The sequence below is a fragment of the Bos indicus x Bos taurus genome, chromosome 24, assembly GCF_003369695.1.
Source record: "Bos indicus x Bos taurus breed Angus x Brahman F1 hybrid chromosome 24, Bos_hybrid_MaternalHap_v2.0, whole genome shotgun sequence".
Taxonomy (NCBI): domain Eukaryota; kingdom Metazoa; phylum Chordata; class Mammalia; order Artiodactyla; family Bovidae; genus Bos; species Bos indicus x Bos taurus.
In genome coordinates, this window is record NC_040099.1 from 41,815,137 (window position 1) to 41,836,458 (window position 21,322).

Below are 21,322 nucleotides of genomic sequence, written 5' to 3' on the forward strand. Positions count from 1 at the left end.
GAGTCGATTTCCTTTAGGACTGACTGGTTTGATCTAGTGTAGAATTCTAATTAATTTACGGAACTGAAATGGGGGGGAAGGGACAAAGTATATCTTTATAGCCTAATAGCAGAGAACATGCATCTCAGAAACTAGGCTGACATCAAGAGGCCTTACCTCCTTCCGTCTCTGCTCTTACACTGACTCACAGATGCGTTCCCCTAACGCCTGCCCACCACCCCCATCACTTTTTACTCTGTGGCTCTGCCCTTATTACCTGCGTCACACATTACCTGTGTGTTTACTTTTTTGTTCGTCTCCGTGAATCTGTCCACACACGTTCCCAGAGCACAAACATCCGGTTATAATGGAGGAGGAGGAACCAGAGGCTCATCTGTAATGACAAGCGCAGGAAGCAGCCTGTGGATCCCTGAGGTCTGAGGTCACAGTGGGCTCATGACATGCCTGGGGAGTCCCCACCAGCTGAGAAGACAGAACCGAAACCACGGGAGTGCCGCAGCCACTTGAGTGAGCATCTCTCACAGCCTTCACGAAGCTTGTCCACGCGGCGTCTCACTTGCCAGACGCGGGGCGGGCAGGCTTCACCATCCCCTCGCACGCACAGACCTGGGCTCAGAGGCCTTTCCTGGGAGTGAAGACCCCCCCCCAGGTGGTGGGAGGGTGGGGACCGGGGTGCATACTCGCCTTCGGGGGGGAGGCCCCGCTACCAGCCCAGGATGTGCACAAGTTTCAAAGAAGTTACCAAACTAGTTAAAAGACAAATATTTTAATCCAGTTTTCCCATTTTATACTAAAATCATTAATACAGGTCACAAATTGCATTTATTCTAGAAAGCAGTCAGAAGTGTGTCCGTTTCTGTATAGATCTTAGTAATAAATTTTATTTGGACAAGAGAACTTGTGCACAACAGTCCAAGAGCATGATTACAGACTGCGGCCCTCCCCGGGGGCACGGGGTATACAGTATGTGAGACAAGTTGCACCTCAGAGCCGATCATGATCAAGTTAAAAACACCTGACATACAGAATACGTGCTAATAAATTTCCTCCGGGTCATGACCAGCATGAAGAAACCAGGACACAGACGCTCGGCAGACTCTGTGAGTGTGCACAGCAATATGCTGCATTTAAGAGTCACAATCAGCTCCACGTAGTGTTAGCATTGAGCCCTCAGGAGAAATCCAAAAAATATCTCCTCCCCGTTTATGCACGGCTAAACTAGTCACACTTTGGGCTGGACGGGGCGGCGGCCACAGCCCCTGCAGGGCCCTGCCCGGGTGGACACGGCGAGGCCTGGTGCTGGCAGTCTCCACCTTCTGGCTGCGCTTCCGTCTCTCGGAGGTGAGATCAACCAGCGGGAAGCAAAGAGGCCTCGGCGTCGCATCCCTTCCAAGGAGAACGCTGGGCAATTCAAGTTTCGTTCAGTCAGGAAGACGGAAGGATTTAAGGCTTCGGTGACGATTATAATCCTCTGAGAAAAGTGTTTTCCCTTCAAGTCAAGACGAAACAACGGCGTTGACTGTACTTTCTCTTGACTCTGAGAATCCCTGGAATCGGTGTAGGCAACTTGCACCTGCAGCCGAGTGTCGTGGGAGGACGGGCCCCAAGGCTGTCCCGGCCACGCGTGGGCGCCAGTGGGACCTCGGCTCCCTGGGAGCGGGAGGCCCCCGGGACCACGCCAACTAGTAGGTGGAGGAGGCCGTGCTCAGGGCGTCTTCGGAGATCCTGGTGCTGGCCGGGTGGGTGCTGGCGAAGTACTTGACGTCGCTGTCGCGGTCCATCTGCAGGGCCATGATGGTCTGCTCCACGGCTTCCTGGTGACAGCTGGCGGAGGTCAGGAAGTGCTCTGCAAACAGGAAGTGCAGACAATCAGAGTTAGCTTTGTTGGATGACCAACAGTGACCCAGACTGACTCAAGTTCTACGGAAGAAACCCGAATGTAAGAGAATCAAAAATTTACCTTGTTTTTGTAACAGACTAAATCTTTTGAGATCTAATGGCAGCAATGCTAATAAATATATTAAAACTGGTGCTTGTTACAGCCATTACTTGACTTAGGTAGAGGAAAAACTTTTCCAAATACAAACTACCTACACAAAGAGAACCAGAGTCTTCTCCAAGCAGTCAGCGATGAATTCCCAAGGAGAAACAGGGAGCAACGTACAGGCCCCTGTGTCCTATTTCAAAGTTTGTCTACGCAAAACTCTACCTGTCCCCGATCATGAATCCAAACGTTCAAGGGACAGTTACCAGGCCTTTAGGTGGGGGCAATCTAACAGCTTGAGTCTCGAGGGAGGAGCTTACAATCTGCAGCAAAGCAGACACTAAGGGCACGTCCTCCGCCTGACACACACGCGCCTCCAGCCCCGACGGTGAGATGGAAGTCAGGTGGGTGCCGAAGGCATGGTCCTCGCTGGCTACCCAACTGGCCACACTACTGAGTTCAAAGTATGAAGACAAAGTCACGTGGAACAAGCGGGTGAAAGTTCAGCGTCCCTCTCCTCGCCCCGACTGGGTGTCAGACTCTCCTACAGCCCCAGCCCTCCCACTCAGGCTGCCGGCCCACCTTTCTCCAGCAGAGTCTGTCTCAGTGTCTTCGCGAGCAGCACGCGCACATTGGGAACCCTGTCATTCGCCAAGGTGAGCAGGTGTGGCATCAGCTGCACGGCGAACTGGTCCATGGGCAAGCAGTCGTCCTCGATGACGGTCTGGGGACAGAGACCTGTGTCAGCTGCTGGCTCCATCGACCAGGCCGGAATGTCAGCCGGAGAAGCCCTTCAGAAACCGCTGAAGTGCCTCATAGTCCTGCGACTACCTTTAAACTAATACCCCGGGCACTCAGGAACTCGGCGTGACACAGTAAGTCCCCGGGAGATGCACAGCAGAGGCCTGGCGACATGTTTACCTTCACAGACCCGGGAACTCCACGCACCAATGGCCGCTACTGGGAGCTCGGGGGACAGGGAGCCCAGATAGCAAAGCTCTGCCCTCAGGGACAGGGCGGGAGTAAAGGGGGCCCTCACCTGGCAGACGAAGACGAAGGCCTGCCGCCCGGACCACCGCGGACAGCGGCCGAAGCTCTCCACCAGCTCCTGGATGAGGTCCGCCCCGAAGGTGGGCGGTGCTGCCCGGTGCAGCTTGCGCACCATCTCGCTGACCTGGGGGGACACGCAGGTGAGCCACACCGCTGTCCGACGTCACCGAGGCCGCTGCTCCAGGGCTGTAATAACGCGACCACCTACCAGCTTGTAGGAGATCCAGCGCACGGAGGACACCTTGTCCGCACAGAGGTTCAGGGCGATGGGGCGCAGGTAGTCGTACACATCCCGGGGGCTGTACAGCTCTAGGAGCAAGATGAGTTGTCTGCAGAGTGATGAGAGAGACAAAAACGTAGTCACAACCCCTCAGCCAGCACGAAAGACGGCTGCTCGCCTGCAGCACACGCCGTCCTGCTGGAGTCTGAGAGTGGAACGCACGGTGGGTCATGTGTGCAGTCAGGTAAACAACAAAGTGGCACGCAGACCCCGGGAGAGGTGCCCTGCAGACCCTGTCCAGCCTGGGAGAGTGGAGGAGGCCATGCCCTCGTGAGCAGAAGCCTCAAGCCCCCAACTCCATGGAAAGGCAGCAAAGCCTGTCAGCACCCCACCTGGAAGCTGGCCTGGAAGGCCAGACGGAGCCTCCTGAGCCGAGACCCCTTGTTGATGCCAAGCAAGAGTCTCGTCCTGCTGGAGCGCGGTGGGGAGCACTGCCCAGATGGAGCACAGATCCAGGCAGTGACACGGCCCCAGGGAGGGTGAGGCCTCCCCAGGACTGAGGCCCAACCAAGGGGGCAGAGGGCCTCCCTTTGCCCCGCACTGGGCAGCCTCCACCACGTAGGTGGCAACCCCAGCCCAGGGCTGGGAGAGCTCCAGGTAGAGCCCTCAGCAAAACGCAACGGCAGCCCATGCTGTGTAAAGTGCCCCGGGCACAAAGTTGACATGGAGACACCACCTGATGTGGCGCTGCTGCCTGGACGGACGCCCCGCGTCACACCAGCTGCAGAGAAGGAGGCCGGTGGGACAGAGCCCGGGTCAGTGACCCTGGAATGCGCTGAAATAAATACCCCAACCCCACACCCAGGCAAAGGTGTCTTCTGAAAATGCAGGTGATGCCCAGAATCCAGAATATTTAATAAAGACCTCTGACAATGCCCAGTTGAAAAACAAGCAATGGACTTGAAGAGACATCTCTCCGGAGAACAGGTACAAGTGGCCAACAGCATGTGAGAAGGTGAGCATCACTAATCACTGCGGAAACGCACACCAAGGCCTACGGTGCAACTCTACACCTGCTGCGAAACTGGCTACAAGTAGAAAAAGAGGGAAGCGTGGAGAAATGCCCCCCTAACCCGGGCACACCCGTCACTGGTGGGGGTGCAAGAGCCGGCACCCGCTGTGGAAACAGCCACGCGGCTCCTCGATCAAATGAACACACAATCACTGGATGGCCCAGCATGTCCACCTCAAAAAACTGAAACCACCTCCTACCCACAGGTGTTCACAGCAGCAGCGCCCGCACCAGCTGAAACGCAGAACCCACTCAGGTGCAACGGGCTGACCGGTGGTGTGTTCACCAGAGCAGTGCACACGCGTCACAAGGAAGGTCATTCCGACAGCTGCCCCGCGATGAGCACGACAGCACGGCTGTGTGAAGGGGCCGCACACGCGCCTGCGGCTCACGCAGTGCCCCCTGGAGGAGATGCTCTCGAATGTACGGACACGGCGGACTGACTGGGCTGCGGGCGGGCGGGCGGGCGGGCGGAGGGTGGCCGGGCGTCCTTCTCGGATGAAGAGACGCTCTAAACGGGACGGGGGACACTGCGCCAGCGGCAAAGGTGCTTGAGTGTATTTTACCACAATTAAAAAACGAAGGTGACAGAGTCTTAAAAAAAAAATCTGTGAGAACCCACTGCCAGTCAGACCCCACATCACAAGCCGCATGAAAAGAGCTGGACACCAGACAGAAATGAAGATCCACGCGGTGACGAGGAAGTAAACCCACGGCAGGCAGAGGGGGAGCAACACCCCCACCCCCCCAAACACCCCAAGGGTCGTTCAGTCGTGAGGACTCACTCGGCCAGCTCGGCTCGGAAGCGCCAGTTTCTACTGTTGTCAGTCACCAAGAACTCCTGAAGCTGATACAGATACTCTCTTCTTTTGTCGATGTGAAGAAGCTGAAGAAACAAAATAAGCGCGTTCACGAGGACGAGGCAGAGACAGTTTCCCTCACCTGCTGCTGAGCAACTGTAAACCATGTGCCAGTCCTGGAGGAGGACAGACGCCGTCTCCAGCGCTGGCTGAGGCCCACCTCCCCTGATACGCCACCCACCATCAGGAGGCAGTCTCTGCTGCCTGGCCCAGCGTATGGCCTCCTTTGGCCTCCGCTGCGCGGTGCCCCCACCCCGCCCCCACCCCAGGGCCACCCCCGAGGAGGCACCGTGCTCCTGCTCACACATCTGTGCCCAGTGCATGGCACTGTAATGGCACACAGTAGGTGCTCATAAATACTTGAGTGAAAAAAATTAATTTATCCCAATAACTGTTCTGTAAATACTTGAAAGTAGCTTCATAGTCAATGAGGGGCAACCTCTAAAAGTTGATGTGTCTATTAGTCGTTCAGTTGTGCTCGACTCTTTGAGACCCCATGGACTGTAGCCCACCAGGCTCCTCTGTCCATGGGATTCTCCAGGCAAGAATGTTGGAGTGGGTTGTCATGCCCTCCTCCAGGGGATCTTCCTGACCCAGGGATCAAACCTGGGTCTCCTCCATTGCAGGCAGATTCTTTACCATCTGAGCCACAAAGAAACAGTCTAAGCTTAAACTCAGTATTCTGACTCTCTAGCTTCAGGGAGTACATTCTAACGACAGTGTGCTAAAGGAAGTCCTGACCACTATGTGGCTGGTTTCATGTTGACTTATTATTGGAGCAATTCTGAAACTTTTTCATTTGCTCAACTAAATTAGCAAATGACTAAATATGGTAATGATGCTAAAAAACAGAGTTTTTACCACAAGAAAAAGTGTGAAGAAAGGAGAGGAAATGGTACTGGACTGGAAGTGAAGACACCATATAAACTAAATGCCTTTTCAAACCCCCTCCCCAAGCTCTTGTCCCCTAAGAACGAGGGCCTGGAGCTCAGCTCCAGATGCCCAGGCTCCCCAGAAAGGACCAGGGCTGCTGGGTAGACAGGAGAAGCCGGGCCTGAAAGTGAGACGTGCCTGGACATGAAGGGCAGAAAGGACAAAGGAGGTGGCTTCAAGGGCTTTCAGTTGCCAAATTCATGCTTCAAACAAACAACAGAAATGGATTATGTTACACAGAATAAAAAGGTAATTCTGGAGCCCACACTGATACTATTAAAAAAAAAAAAAAAAAAAACTTCCAAAAGGCAGAGGAAGAGAAGAAAAAGGTTATCTTTACAGGAAATACTAGTAAATACAGAAAGAGTTATAAAAATAGAACACTGGTATTTTACAATCCACACAGTCATAAGTGATTCGGGGGGAGCTGGGTACAGACGCACGAGTGCAGAAGCAGCGGGGAGAGACGCTCAGAGCCTGAACGCACTGCCCACTGAGGAGGCGCCGACCCATGACCAGGAGCCTGGACTCAGCACCACCGGGGCCCCAGGAGCCCACACCGTGTTACCCCTGAGAGGAGACCCGGGACCCATGCAGAGAGGCCGTGCCCCTGCCCGCACCACCTGTGAAACTAAATCTGACTAGTTGACAGCGCTCAGACATTTCAAACTGGGGACATTCGGCAAGATCACCGGCCCAGTCTCTTCAAACAGGCCCAGGCCACTGAAGGTGGGCGTAAGGGAGGCTGATCTGAAGAGACACTTCAATTCAACGTGCGATTCCCCACTGGGGTCTGAGTCGAGGGAACAATCCAGGACAGTCTGAGAAACTGTGATTATAATTCTCCTGCACCTCAGACTTAGGACTACGGTAGCTGCCCAGGGCTAAACCATTTATGGTCAGCGCTCTCCTACTGGAGACCACGGTCCACATCAGAGGGTGAGGACAAGGGGGCCTCTCGGAGTTCCCACACACCACAGAAGGCTGAACGTCTACGGGATTTTCTGTGTTCAGTTCGGTAATGTTTGAGAAAAAAATGTACTAATGTTTGTAACCATGATCTAACATCATTTCCAAAGGAAACTCAGTGTGATTTTTAAATTAAACACTAAAGTGACACGAGCAAAACTGATCAGAGTGGGACTATTTTCTCAGTAAACTGATCAGAGTGGGACTATTTTCTCAGTCACCTTTTGCCACCAAGCTCATGGCGACATTTCTCACGGAACACACGGGAACCTATCTTGATGGCAGCGTGGAGTCAAAACTCTAAATCTACAGTGGAAGTCCAGTGTTTTACTGTAAAAGGACTTAAAAGTTACCTTCAGAAAGTCGTGCAAGTGCTTCAGGACACCTATCCTGACTTCATCGAGGTCTTTTAAAAATCCATTAAAAATTGGGACCAGGTCTGCAGCTGTGAGCTGGTCTCCCAGGATGACGGCGAGCTCGTGGATGGAGAAGGCTAACGTTCTTCGAACCTTCCACTGCACGAGTGAAGACAACGGCATTAGTGAGCTGAACACAAAGTCCTGGTGCTTTAGCGTCCGGACAATACACGAAGGCTAATTTATATCTGAACAGTGTTATTAACCTCAAGTGAAATCAAAATAAGATAGTAATAATAGATACCCAGTTTAAAATGCTCACTTTCTATCAAAAACTGGCAGAATAACATCAAGTCCCTCAGAGTATGTATCATTCCCATTTTCACTGAGGAACGCTTGGCGAGCTCAGTGGAGGGGACCCGACTTCTCAGTGGTGTCCCCCTCCTGACTCCACACGGTCTACCCTGGATTAAAAACAGCCCTAAAACATATTCTTAAGGAACTGGCCATTAAAGAAATACAAGATTGGGGAAATCTCTTGAAGGCAGCCCTGGAAAAGAACCACTGAACAGGAATGCCCTATAGGCAACTTTATGTCAAAAACTTATTTCTCTTCATGTGATCTTAACTTAAAAATTTACTTTGTTATTTTGCTTAAAACTTTACTTGCTGAGAAGCTGGTTAGGACAAGGGGTTTATCCCCATTCCCAAACACCAGGACCTCTTCCTGAGATAGAACGCTGTGCCCACAGCAATGTGCCCCCAAGGAGGAGGACGGGGTGCTCGGAGGAGCCCCCGCCCCGCTCAGAGCCATCCCGTCACTGTCACCACAGCCACTAGAGGCCGGGGAACAAAGGCGGAGAACCGCTCAGACAGGGCCACCAGCCTCTGCTACTGTTTCTGCGGGAAGGGCCTCACTTTCTTAAGAATTAATCTGCACATACATTTCAGACTACAGCGCCAGCACCTCTGTGAGTTGGGGACATTGGCAGTTCAAATGGGAATCGGATTTTAGGGGTTTAGTCCAAAAGAAGGCGCGATGTGCGAGTGGAGGGAGAGCCTGGACCCGCAGGGAGACCCTCTGCACGCAGCCCCGCGCCCCGGCCCCCAGGTTTGGCCGGCGGCCCCGCACCTGCATGTCCGAGGCCAGCGTCTCGTAGGTCTCGCGCAGGCAGTGCCAGTTCTGGCGGCCAAGCGTCAGCGCCACGCCCGGCAGGCTGTAGGCACAGTGCTTGGCAATCTCGGTGTCCACGGTCTGTGCCCGCGAGGGGTCGGTCATGGACAGGTACTGGTCGAGCAGGGCCTGGGGCACCACGTCCTACACGAGACAGGGTGAGACTTTGTAGATTAGGTACGCTCATGTTAAATATCTGGATTTAATGCAGCATCTCATACAGCAGGAAAAACCTGTCTCCACGTCTCTAATAACTGAAAGACGAGAAAACACGCAAAGGGAAATACATGTATCAATGAATAAAAGTACCTCTAGGACAAAGACGACAAACAAGACCTTAAAACAGGAAACAGCTTAGACGACGATGAGAACTGTTGACTAAATTTACAAGACGCCAGAAACAAGAGCAGGTGGTTCAGTGCTGGCAGAGATTACAGAGTCTGGAGTGACCCAGAGACCCAGAGGAAACGGGCCTGCTCCTGCGCCGTCACCAGCCAGCATCTTAAAGCCAGCACCACCACCTCCAGAGGGGAGTTTTAGCAAGTATGGAATTGCTTGAAGTGTGGAAGCAATTGGAAACTTGAAGTGTGCACACCTCTAACAACCTGTATGGATGATCTTGGGTGATACAACTTGGCAAGGAGCTGTAAGATAAAGGCACAACTGCTGCCTTGGGTGAAAACCCAAGTGGGTGCTGGAGATAACTGTGAGGGAAGCTCAGTTCTGAACTTGGGAAACCTATTCTCTACTTTTAAAAATAAAGTGGAAATTCATGGAACCAATGAGACAGTCTGTATGTACTGGCTTGGAAAGCGTGCTTTAAAACACTGTGAATGTGGACTCCGTTTTTAATCAACAGAACAAACAAAAATCAAGGATTTGCCCCCTCTGGCCCAGGCACCATCATGATGCATGGGCTTCACCTGTAATGTCATTGCACACCTGCACACCCGCCACAGCCCTGCCCACATTGGGGGGGCAGGGGGGTTGTTGTGCTGGGGTTGGGGCGGAGGTGGATCTGTGTTCCTGTGCAAAAGAGCTCAAAGACACGATGTTTTTAAAACGAAAAGAAAAAAAGGCACCACCACACCCCAGCGGTCCCACACTTGAAGCCTCTGCCGCAGGTCACCCTGTGGCCGACGGCACCTCATGGCGGCTCTGGCCCTGTGTCCACGTTCTCCTCTCTGAAACCCAGCTCCACCTTATAAGCCACACAACCCAGGCATGAAGACCAGGCGTGAAAGCCTGTCTGTCTCTGAAAGACAAAGGTGCGCACACATGTGCTCATGTGCCCGCAGACACGCTCTAAGGAAACAGGAGGCGGGTGGCTGTGGTCACCCTGGGGGAAAGGGGTCATGGTGTGAGACCTCTGTCTCTGCTTGTCCTCCACTCCACTGCTTGAATCTTCTCATCAAAAATATGACACACAAGCACTCCTTTCCAAAACATTATCAGAAGGGCAAAATTCGGGGAGAAGTGGGTTGAAAAGCGGAGTGAAAGTAACATGTTTGGGGTCACTGACCTGGACTTTAGCTCTCCTTTCTTCATCGGGGCTGAAGCCACTGCTGGTGCCCGAGTCCGAGTCATTGTGAATGTAGTGGAGGGCAGAGTCCATGGTCTGCTGGGAGAAAAGTCACTTAGACAGCCACCCCTGTCAGGCAGCTCCCTGCTCTTACACCATCTAAACTGCTCACCTTTCATGACCTCCAAAAGACAGGAATGCATATAAAGTCTTCATGCTTTTCAACGTTTATAAACAGATGTAAGACCTCCTAAGAGTTCTCCTGCCTCAAGTCAAAACTTGCAGAATAGGCTACTTAAGGTTTAAAAATAAATTCCAGAAGAAATGTAATTGAAAAGCAAATTCAGAAGTAATTTTGAAAAGGCCCAAGTATCTAAAATTAGCAATCAATAAAAACAGTACTTAGACGTACTACAGTCGACTCTTCTACGGTATGTCATGTGCAGTTTTTCTTCTACTGTTTCTATTCCTGGCTATTTCTAATTTCACAAATATACCTTTTTTTCTTGTCACAGATGACACGGTAGCATGGGGAAAGCCAGTGCAGGACACAGGCTGGGGGCCAGCACAGCCCACACCCACTCCTGGCCTCAAGTCCCGATCTTCGCTCAACACCATGCTCGCTGCAGGGAGAGGCCGGTCAGAGACCCAGCGCCTCTCCAGAAAGACACGGGAGGAGTTCGTCACCCCAACAGAGAGCTCTGCCCCCTGCGGTGCCCTCACCTGGGCTGCGGTGGGCAGGTGGGGAGTACGGACCAACTGCTAACTCCAAGTACCAGCAGTGACCCTTGGGTGTCACAGAGATGGCACACGGTGACTTTATGAAGAAGGGGGGCACTAAGTGGCCGGGATGAGCCCCATGGCCACCCGCGAACATGTGCCCGCCCTGCAGCACCCTCACCTCCTCACTGATCAAAGGCCCTGCGGCGTCATGGTCGAGCCGGCAGCTGGGGAGCTCGTCCTGGGGGGCCCTCCGGGGGGCCTCGCCAGCCTCGTCACCGGCGTCCAGGCTGGAGGCGCGCAGGGCAGCAGCCAAGACGTCCACCTGTGCTGTGGGCGGAAGGACAGCTGTGAGCAGGGCCGCTGTGCGGGACTCCCCCTGCGCGGACGCTGTTATGGGCTCAACGAGGCGCAGTGTTCTGGGGACACTACCCTCGAGAAGCTGGAGAGACCACTACTGTGGTCAATCATTAGTTTTCCCAGGGAAGAAGTAGAAAACTAATACGCTTTCATGAGATTAAAGTGTTTACCCACTACTGTGCATTATTCTGCGTTAGTATGAGAAGAGGTGCTATCTAGTCAATTTCAAGGTCAGTGAACTATGTTTTGGGGACCATGAGCGGGACTGGCTTACTTACTAAGCCACCTTAGCAGGAGAGCAGTCACACAGACCCTGCCAACATAAAACACGGGAATTACAAAGACGTCTGTGGCAGTCACATTTAAACATCTCACATCTTACTCTGGTTTATTTATATTTTCCTCTAATATTTTTAAGTGAAATCGGTGACTTGCCCCAAACACAGGGATCCCAAACAAGCACTGTCTTGCTCTCGGGAAAGCAAAACAACAGATCACCAAGCAGCAGTGCTCAAGTCTGATACATAGCATTGTCTACAACTTTTGAGTTACATCTTCTGTATAAAAGTTGTTGAAAGCGAAGATAAGCATTCTTCCTCCTCTGCCCCTAACAAATGAGGAATTTAGCAAAAAAAAAAAAAAAAAAAAATTTTTGTTTAGCATTAATTCAAGTAATAATCCACTTGGATGCTCAAAACATAGGAATTTATAAAGTTTAACTGCAAATTTACTTAGTACAAAGATGAGAAAGCGGGCTCCTGCTCTACTTAAAGATGATTAAAAAGCAATCAGCATTTTTTAAGATAGCCTATTACCATGCTACAGCATTTATAAAATTTACTATAAAGTTTCCTGTGAGTTACTGGCAGCAGAGACACAGGAAATGTACAGGATGACGAGCTGACTGAACACATTACACTGAGGTGTCCAATTGTGAAAGCTTACTCGTGGACTGTATCCCCACTCTTCCAGGAATCTCAGCGGCTATCTTTACTAATCCTTTAGTCACTTCTGCTCCCCTTTTAGAATCCTCTGAGTTCCCACAAGGAAACCACAGCAGTAATAAAGGAGGCCAACTGTCCGGTCCATGCTCTGGACTGGGCAAGTGCTCTGTCCCCGGTAGACACGGCAGGGGGGGTCTGTGTCCCTGACCCCCGATGACCCTGTCCCAGGAAGCCTTTCACAGAGCATACCTCACACAGGCAGCCTGCTCCGCAGGGCGCTCTGTACACGCCTGCTAGTCAGCCAATTCTCTAACACCTAATAAACATTAATGGGAATATTGAATATGCTACTTTAAATGCTTTTTAAACAAATAAGCTAAAAGTAATCTGTGTAGTTTGCTTTTTGAAAAGAGCTATACGGACATATGAGTTTCATATGTGTGTTTCCCATCGTCAAACAGTGACTAACACTGTTTGACTTAAAATTTACAGCCTGTAATTGAGATTTTGGTACCAATACTATATTACGATTTATTTCTCTTAATTCAGCTCTTAAACCTGCTACAATTTAAATGCGTCATGCCATTCTTTCTGTCCGCAATGCTGATGTTTGATAACAGTTGTTCATCGACTAAATCATCCAGCATCCCTTACCCAGCACCTTGCATGTGCCACGTGAGTCTTCCAGACAGTGACCATATAGTGACAACAGACGCCAAAGCCCAACGAAGACAACTGCTGACTTCACCTCCACTGGTGAAATTTCCCAAGTTTAAATGTAACTAGATTTTGTGTGTTTAGAAGGACACTGAAGGTATGGCTCTGTCTGCTGCAGGGATCTGCTAACACTGGGCAAACTGACAGTTTACAAAGAACAGAGAAGCCCACAGAAGATCTGGAGACTTGCAGCTTGGGGATTTTTCAAAACTGCTTTCTGTTTTACGGTGACATTCCAGATTGCCCTGATGGTTAGCGTGGTCAGGAACCCTGATGATGCTCTGATGTCACCGGCGTCAGATGCCCACGCTCAGACCGTAAACCACTCCCAGTACACACCCCCTGAATGGGGCAGCCTGGGCCCTCTCCCCACACCCCTATTCCACCATGTGAGAGCAGCTTGCTATTTTTACAGTCACACACAGCGACCTTCAAGGCTGCCTTTCACAATGGCAGAACCCAGGTGACACATGTGTAACCCACTGGGAACAAGGGCTGAACTGGGGCACGAAAACGCCAGGGTGACCCTCACCCATGAGCACCGCATCCTGCTTCACAGGAAGACGGGCATCTCATCCCCGCTAACAGGTCACGGGCCTTCCTACACAGTCCTCCTTCTGTAAAACAAAGCACTGTCTATTGAGACCCAGGGCAGATGAGTAGAGGCAGGACTCGAGGTTTAACCCGTAGACCAGTGAGTGTGTGTGAACACATCAGAGCGATCTGTGAACCAGGACACTGGAACCTGCTACATTCAGACAATGACAAGGTCCTCTAAAATTTACTCCCTAAAATGCAGACCAATCATACTCAAGATAAGAATGCATGATGACAATGGTTGATGGCAATTTTTAAAGGGTAATCTTTCTGGCAGAAAAAAATCAGAAAGTAACATTTCATCAGAACAAAGAACCAACTCCCTCCCATACCTTTCACGTCGGGGTCGTCAATGTGTGGCTCCAGGTTTTCTATCATCTCCTCCAGCTCCTTCCTGGTGGCCATGGTGATGCTGGCGGAGCCGGGGGCGGGCACTTCGGGCTCCACATCCAGCCCCTGTGGGCCAGGCTCGCTCCCGGAGCCCTGCTGCAGCTCCACGTCCAGGTCTATCTCAGGGAGAGGAGTCCTCCAGAAGTGGAAGGAGTTGTACAGCTCCTGGTCCAAGGGAGCTGAGTCCTGTGCACCGGTGCCCGCCTCTGGCTGGGACGCTAACCCGCAGGGGCAGGGCTCTTGCTCCTCCTCACTGCCAGCCGCGTCTGGGGGAGGCTCCGGGGACAACCGGAGAGGTGAGGAGCTCTCCGCGGGAGCGCTCAGTTCACCCGGCGGCTGCCTCAGGGTTTCAGCACCTTCCGCCAGTGTCTCTTCCAGGTGGACGCTGGAATCGCCCCCAGTGGGCCTGGCCTCTATGTCCTCTGGAGCATCTGCACCCCTGATCTTTTCACTGCTTCATTTGGGAAAAAGAGAGTCAAAGTATCAAGATAATTCCTGAAGAAAACCAATAAAAGATACTACTTAAAGCTTTTAGAGTTAAAATTAAATATTAAAGATTTTTATTTTTAAAAATATTAACTTTAAACATTAAATACTAAAGATTACAAATTATCCATACAAATTCAGCAGTTTGTGTATATCACTGATGATGCTTCTTTTTCCATCAGGTGTTCTGTGTTCAGAGAAGCAAACATCAGTTAAGTCTAGATATTAAACTACCAGGTATCAGTTGAAGAAGGTAATTAAGAACTGTGATGATACAATACCATGCTAATTTCAATAATAAACTAAAAAGGAACAGTAGGAAGATAAATTCCCACAGGGCATTTTAAGCTAAATACATCTTTTAAATTATCTGATTTTTAGGATTGTTCCAGTGACATACTGACAAGCTGAGAATTAAAACCGCCTTGCCCACACTGAAAAGAAACAAACCCCTCCATGCAGCACTAGAAAAGATCCTTATTTACTATCTTACAAAATACATTCAAGTCCACTTAAGTGTAAATACAGTTAATTCTACTTCTTCTGCACTTTCAGCTCTACTCCCAGATGTTTCCCCCAAGTAGGAGTCATGACCTAATTGGTAAAGAGATGGTACAAGCCACTAAACGTAAAGCTCATTAGTCACTACATCCATCACTGGAGTTAAGTTTATCCCCTAAAGTTTATTTGACTCAATTACATTTAACAAATGTGTACTGAGCACCTACTAGGAGCCAGGAGGTGACATTGTACTGAGGATCTGTGTGTGAATGAGACTCAGGTCCTGCTCCTGAGGTTGTAATTAGAGGCAAAGAGCAACAGAGCAGGTGACCACCGGCAAAGCAGTGCATACAGAAGCATACCCATGATCATAGGAGGTGGGGATGGGAGGAAGGCTTCAGTGGAAACAACAGGAATTGTGTCTGAAGAACAACCAGTCAGCGTCTGCGAGGCTTGAGGGGAAGCGAGCTCAGACGCTTTCATAAAACAGAAATGCGAATGTGATGGCTGAGAGAGGAGACTCTGCCGTCTGCATGGGCCGAGTTGGGATCTACATGCAGTTCCGGGTGGTGACGCCCTGGGAGAGTGGTCAGACCCTGAGCCAGACCAGAGGGGACTCAGGAGGATGAGCGTGGGCTGGGCCTGCGTGTCCACACACCAGGCGTGCAGAGTAACCAAGAGTGCGGCATTCCTCTCGTACAAAAGGGTGCGTGCGGCGCAGGGAGAAAAGTCTGAAGAGATGAAGAACTGGAGATGCAGGAGGCTGATGGAATAGCTGGCAAAGCCACGTCTTTCTCGGGAGGACAGACGGGGGCTGAGAACACAGGCGGGCAGATGAGACAGGTGATGAGACACCTCTCTCTAAGAACCATGACAGGGAGGTGAGGATGGACACATGTCAGGTGAGTGTGTGGGGGAAAATTAAAGGTGCTCCCCTGAAACTCAGACCCTTGAATATACAGAATAAAAGACATTACACAGGAGGCTCCCCGGCCTGCACCCTGGCAGGTGACGGCACCACCTACGTGATACCCTGGCCACCGTGCGTGGTCTCGGGAGGTCACCTCTTCCCGGATTAGGTTTTGTCTTGTAGGAATGTTTACACTGTTTTCAGAAACGATTTTCTGAAAACAGCATGATTATTTTACAAAGCGGTTTTAGATACAGATACAAACATTTTAAAAAGGCATCTGAAAACAGACCACACAGTGACAGCATTTAAAATTCTGGTGCTTCTCCTTCGTTCTGATAAACCATAAACCAGGCCACGTGTACATGCAAGCTGTGTGAGCGCGAGTCTCGCCCTGCACGCACACTGCGGGCTCCACGTGCACACCCTGCTCGTAAGGCGAGGGGCTGGCTGTGAGGCCTACAGCACCTGGAGCTCCCCACCAGCCCTCCAAGCCAGTGCTCCCGTGTGTAACAAACGTCCTCCGTGTGCGTATGAATTGCATGACGTTTTTCCAACCATCTTCTCTATTAAAGATATTTTTTCTTTTGTTTTAAAAAATGATTGGGATAATTGGTAATATTTGAATGAAATCTCTAGATGACAGTATTGTATCTATTTTAACTTTTCAATTGTGGTAATGAGACTGTGGTTATGTGTTCACGTCTGTGTGTTTTGAGGAAATACAGAGTGAAATATTTAAGAAAGAATATCATGTCTAAAACTTATCTCAAAGAACTCAGAAAAATAATAAAGCAACTATGGTAAAATCTTAACATTTGAAGAAATCTAGAAGAAGGGTTTATGGGATTCTCTGTGCTATTTTACAGCTTTTTTGATATTATGCAAACTAAATTTTAAAAATCAAAGCAACAGAATGTTGCTTGGTGGGGGTGGGGAGCAAATGACTGAAACTTCAGACGTCATCTGTTATCTGAAGAACTTAATAAATTTCCATTTAAAATTCACAAACAGAACCCAATTCAAAGCCAATTAGTTTGGAAAACTATTCCAAGGGCCTGAAGCTCCTTTATCACTGCCCCATCTTGCATTAAAGTTAAATTTTAACATTCTCAGCAGGAAAAGCAGAGTCACCAGCCAAGTCACTCTATCTGCTAATGAAAAATTACTAATCTGTCCTGACTTCAAACTCCTGCTACAGTTTTCAAGAGAGAAAAACATCTTCCCTCACATGAAATTCTGCAAATTATTAAATTCTGTATGAATACCAGTTGACTCAAACTGTCAAAAATATAAATTCTCTAAATATGCTTTTTCCTGAAGCTGAGTAATAACCAGTGCACCATCAAGCTGCTGAAGATGGTCAGGATTCTGACCTTCCTAACAGTCTTGCAAACACTGCCATACATGCAAACGCCGTTCGGAGAAAGGAGGAGAGGGGTTGGCACAGTGAGCAGAGCACCCAGCTCCTCGGTGCCAGAGGGTCAGCCAGGAATGCGTCTCCACCAGCACCCACGTCCCCTCGGCATCTACACTGGCTGACAGTTAACATCCGTAGGGTCCAGGTGAGCCAAGACCCTGGCCTAGGAAAGTGACTGGGGAACCGCTGGTCCCAGAAGTGCATGGGCATGCGGGGCAACAGGAGACACGGAGTCCACGTGCTCACTTAATGGAGTCTCAACATCAGTGAAATACTTCCAGATTTACACCAATAACAATCAAGTTTACTTACACAAAGTTAGCTTTACACTAAAGGGACAAAGACTACCAAAAACGATTCAGTTACTTAAGGCTTTTGGGATAAAATCCATTACTTTCTTACATTAACTCATTTGAGATTTATCACGTGCTGAGCGCATGCCAGGGCTGGTGATGGTGTGAGAACACAAGATAAACCCAGGCTACTGTGCAGGGGACCTGCAGTCTGTGGATGTCGTGTGCGAGCACAGGATGAGGAGACAGGCCCACATCAGCGCTTGTTCTCCAGCGCTCAAGACAGGATGAAAACGCTCTGGGTTTCCTCCAAGACACTGAGGTCGTCCGTCCAGACAGCTCTCTGTTAAATGAGGTGTGGGCAGAAGAGGATGGCATCCCAGACAGGAAGAGGGAGACCCAAAAGGCAGCAGCATGTGCAGAGAGTAATGTGATATTAATACCTGGTTTAGCTAAATGGAAGACGGGGTGCTCATTTCAGATAACAGTGCAAATCTCAACACTTAACCACTCTGGAAGCACCTTTCTCAACACCTTCAAAGAAGCCCGATCCAGGGAGAGTGAGAGAGAAACCTGGCATTTTATAAAGTCAGGGGTTTATAATCAATACATGCTTCAAAGAGTAGTAAGTGATATTAAGTATCTCCAGGATCAGATGAAACAATACAAACGAAATAAACAGCAGTGGAAATACATTGCCAAAAACTTGTTTTGTAAGACATCTGCTTGAGAAATCTGAATTCTAGGAAACTCAGAGGACCCTGAGAACAAGAACCAAGTCCTGTGTATCTGGCTACAGTCACTGGTTCATAGTAGGTGTTCAATTAAGTTTTGCGAAATCAACCAATCAACCAACCTTAAAAAGCAAAACTAGACTTAAAGCAGCTCAACACGTATTTAAGAGTGGGCCATCCAGCTAATGGCTCTGAGATGAATAATACATGGAACTACATGACGGTTTACAATATCTTACAAAATTCTTTGCAGCCAGGAACTGCCTCCTCCCTCCACCAACGTCATTAACACAAGTCAACAAAGTCTAAAAATATAGCAGAAGTCCAATGCTACAATAGCACTGACCTGACACTAAGACAGACCTCATTACAATGGAAGGGGAGTTAAGGTTTGTAGCCAAAAGATAACTAACAGTCTTTAAACGGCTCTTCCAACAAGATCCTATAGAAGCAGTCCAGCAAAATCACCAGCCATGTTTGGCCACACCAATGTTTTTGTCAATAAAGTTTTATTGGAACACAGTTGAGCCCACACACCACGGACTGTCTGCAAAGACAAGGTGAGTAGTTCTGACAGAGACTTAAAGTATTTACTGCAGGTCTTTTACGGGAAGTCTACTCATCCTTGTCCTATACGATTCTCTGTAAATTTACATTATCATTTCCTAGACTTTTTCCAGATTCATAAATAAATAAAAGCTATGCAACAGTCTTTATACAATTAGTGCCACTAGCGAAAAGGTTGCTGATGTTAACACTGAAGAGTAGAAAACCCCCACCGCCCATCATCACTGAAAAACGTCCTGCAGCAATGGTTTTCAAAAGAAGTGACTTTCCTTGCTAGGAAGACAGCTTTAGGGTGATTTTTCTTCCTTCACAGAGAACAGTACCTTGGGTTTGTTTGACTATTTAGCAGGACAGGAGGAGAACGGGCAAAAAGGTAGAACAAGGCAGCAGAGAAGAAAGGAAGGAGTGCCAAGTCACAACATCAAGAGAGGAAATGCCACAGAACCAAGACCTACAGAAGAAAACGACCATTAGCATTGTGACAAGGGGGACGGGTGCCCAGGGAACTCGGCCCAAGGGCACACCTGTCAGAGTCTGTGTGTGTTTCCCGTGCACTAAGTTAAGTTAGGTCTGGGCTGTTTTCCCCCAAGGATATACTAAATCGTAAAAACTAAAACTCAATTTAAAATTAAATGCAAAAAAAAAAAAAAAACATTTTTAAGTAAAAATCAGAGGTGTCCTCTAAGCTTTAAAATTTGGTTGCCTTATTGTTGTCATTCAATCTCTAAGTCATGTCTGACTCTTTTCCATCCCATGGACTGCAGCATGCCAGGCTCTTCCCTGTCCTTCATCAACTCCCGGAGTTTGTCCAAACTCATGTCCATTGAGTTGGTGATGCCAGCCAACCGTCTCATCCTGTGTCCTCCCTTTCTCCTCCTGCCTTCAATCTTTCCCAGCATCAGGGTCTTTTCCAATCAGTCAGCTGTTTGCATCAGGTGGCCAAAGTACTGGAGTTTCAGCTTCAGCATCAGTTGTTTCAATGAATATTCAGGGTTGATTTCCTTTAAGATTGACTGGTTTGATCTCCTTGCTGTCCAAGGGACTCTCAAGAGTCTTCTCCAGCATGACCACTTGAAAGCATCAGTTCGGTGCTCAGCCTTCTTTAGGGTCCAACTCTCACATCCATACATGACTACTGGAAAAACCATAGCTCTGACTATATGGACCTTTGTCAGTAAAGTGGTGGTCTCTGCTTTTTAATATGCTGTCTAGATTTATCATAACTTCTGCTTCCAAGGAGCAAGCGTCTTTTAATTTCATGGCTGCAGTCACCGTTTGCAGTGATTTTAGAGCCCAAGAAAATAAAATCTGCCACTGTTTCCACTTTTTCCCTTTTATTTGCCATGAAGTGATGAGACCAGATGCCACGATCTTAGTTTTTTGTCTTATTAAATGCTCTTAAAAGTTGATATTTCAGTTAATAAGTACACCCGTGGTACGTGGTTTAGTGGCTAAGTCATGTCTGACTCATATGATCCCATGGACTGCAGCCTACCAGACTGCTTGTCTATGGGATTCTCCAGGCGAGAATACTGGAGTGGGTTGCCATTTCCTTCTCCAGAGAATCTTCCCAACCCAGGAATCAAACCCAGGTCTCCTGCATTGCAGGCAGATTCTTTACTGACTGAACTATAAGGGAAGCCCCAGTAAGTACACCAACTTAGAGCTTATCATTAAAATATTTCCCCCTCAATTGACAAATAATTATGATTACTGACATAGTCATTATTCTGCAGACAGAGAATTGAAGATCCAAAAGGAAATTGACTAAAGAGGAAAATAACGGTAAGAAACTGTATAGTAACATATACTCCTAAATTAGGTTTTACTCCTTGAAAAACCAAACCCTTTAAATTGTATAACCATTACTTTATATTCTTTGTTAAGTGTTAACAGATGGTTTACTAGGTAAATTAATTATTAAATAAACTTACTCAAAAATTATCGACTATCACGACAGCTTTCTATGTGCCCAGCACCGAGCTAGTTGTTACATGCATCTTCATCTTCTCATTTCAATACACAATTAACCAAAGAGATGCTTAACAGATGTGTTTAAAATAAGATTCTATAAAAAATAGTTACGAACTTTTATAATGAAGAGAAATAATAAACTCTCCAAAAAGAACATAATAAAAGTAGTGAAAATGAAAAAATTGCTCACAAGCAGTAAAACTTGAAAGCAAAGTTTTTAAAGATCTTACCTATTTTTGTCTTCTACTGATGTATCTTCTGAGCTTTTGTTTTCTTCTTTAAAATACTGGCCCGAGCTAGATGGATTAGCGAACGTAGATATGAAAGGTCCCAGAGACTGGAAAGCTGCTTGCCGAACCTACAGAGGGAAGAAAGGACATGTGCAGACCCTTAGTCTATCCTCAGCTAGGAGTTACAATTCCCCTTCAGTCATTTTCTCCTTTTTACTTTTAAGCTTTTTAATCTTGGCTTGAATATCCAAACTGTGAGGATGTGAATATGAGACCCTACAAAATATTTGCATGGAATAGAAATTTTGTCCTGTTTAAAAAAAACAAAAGTTAATATAG

At 48.6% G+C, this 21,322-nt stretch overlaps 1 protein-coding gene across 5 annotated transcripts in view; it reads right to left on the reverse strand.

Annotated features, from left to right (window-relative positions):
- Window positions 1-750: 750 nt before the first annotated feature.
- Window positions 751-21,322, reverse strand: part of PPP4R1 (protein phosphatase 4 regulatory subunit 1) — a 48,645-nt gene continuing 28,073 nt past the window's right edge. For 2 of the 5 annotated variants that reach the window (XM_027525668.1, XM_027525664.1), the window contains exons 10-20: window positions 20,984-21,111; window positions 13,811-14,322; window positions 11,042-11,190; window positions 10,141-10,236; window positions 8,577-8,762; window positions 7,442-7,603; window positions 5,112-5,212; window positions 3,243-3,363; window positions 3,024-3,158; window positions 2,567-2,708; window positions 751-1,846 (exon numbers count right to left, since the gene is read on the reverse strand). In XM_027525668.1, the coding sequence (XP_027381469.1) occupies window positions 1,683-1,846; window positions 2,567-2,708; window positions 3,024-3,158; window positions 3,243-3,363; window positions 5,112-5,212; window positions 7,442-7,603; window positions 8,577-8,762; window positions 10,141-10,236; window positions 11,042-11,190; window positions 13,811-14,322; window positions 20,984-21,111 (1,896 nt within the window). In that variant the 3' untranslated portion in view covers window positions 751-1,682. Of the gene's footprint in view, window positions 1,847-2,566; window positions 2,709-3,023; window positions 3,159-3,242; window positions 3,364-5,111; window positions 5,213-7,441; window positions 7,604-8,576; window positions 8,763-10,140; window positions 10,240-11,041; window positions 11,191-13,810; window positions 14,323-20,983; window positions 21,112-21,322 lie in introns of all 5 variants that reach the window. The other 3 variants (XM_027525667.1, XM_027525663.1, XM_027525665.1) reach the window with 2 other exon arrangements.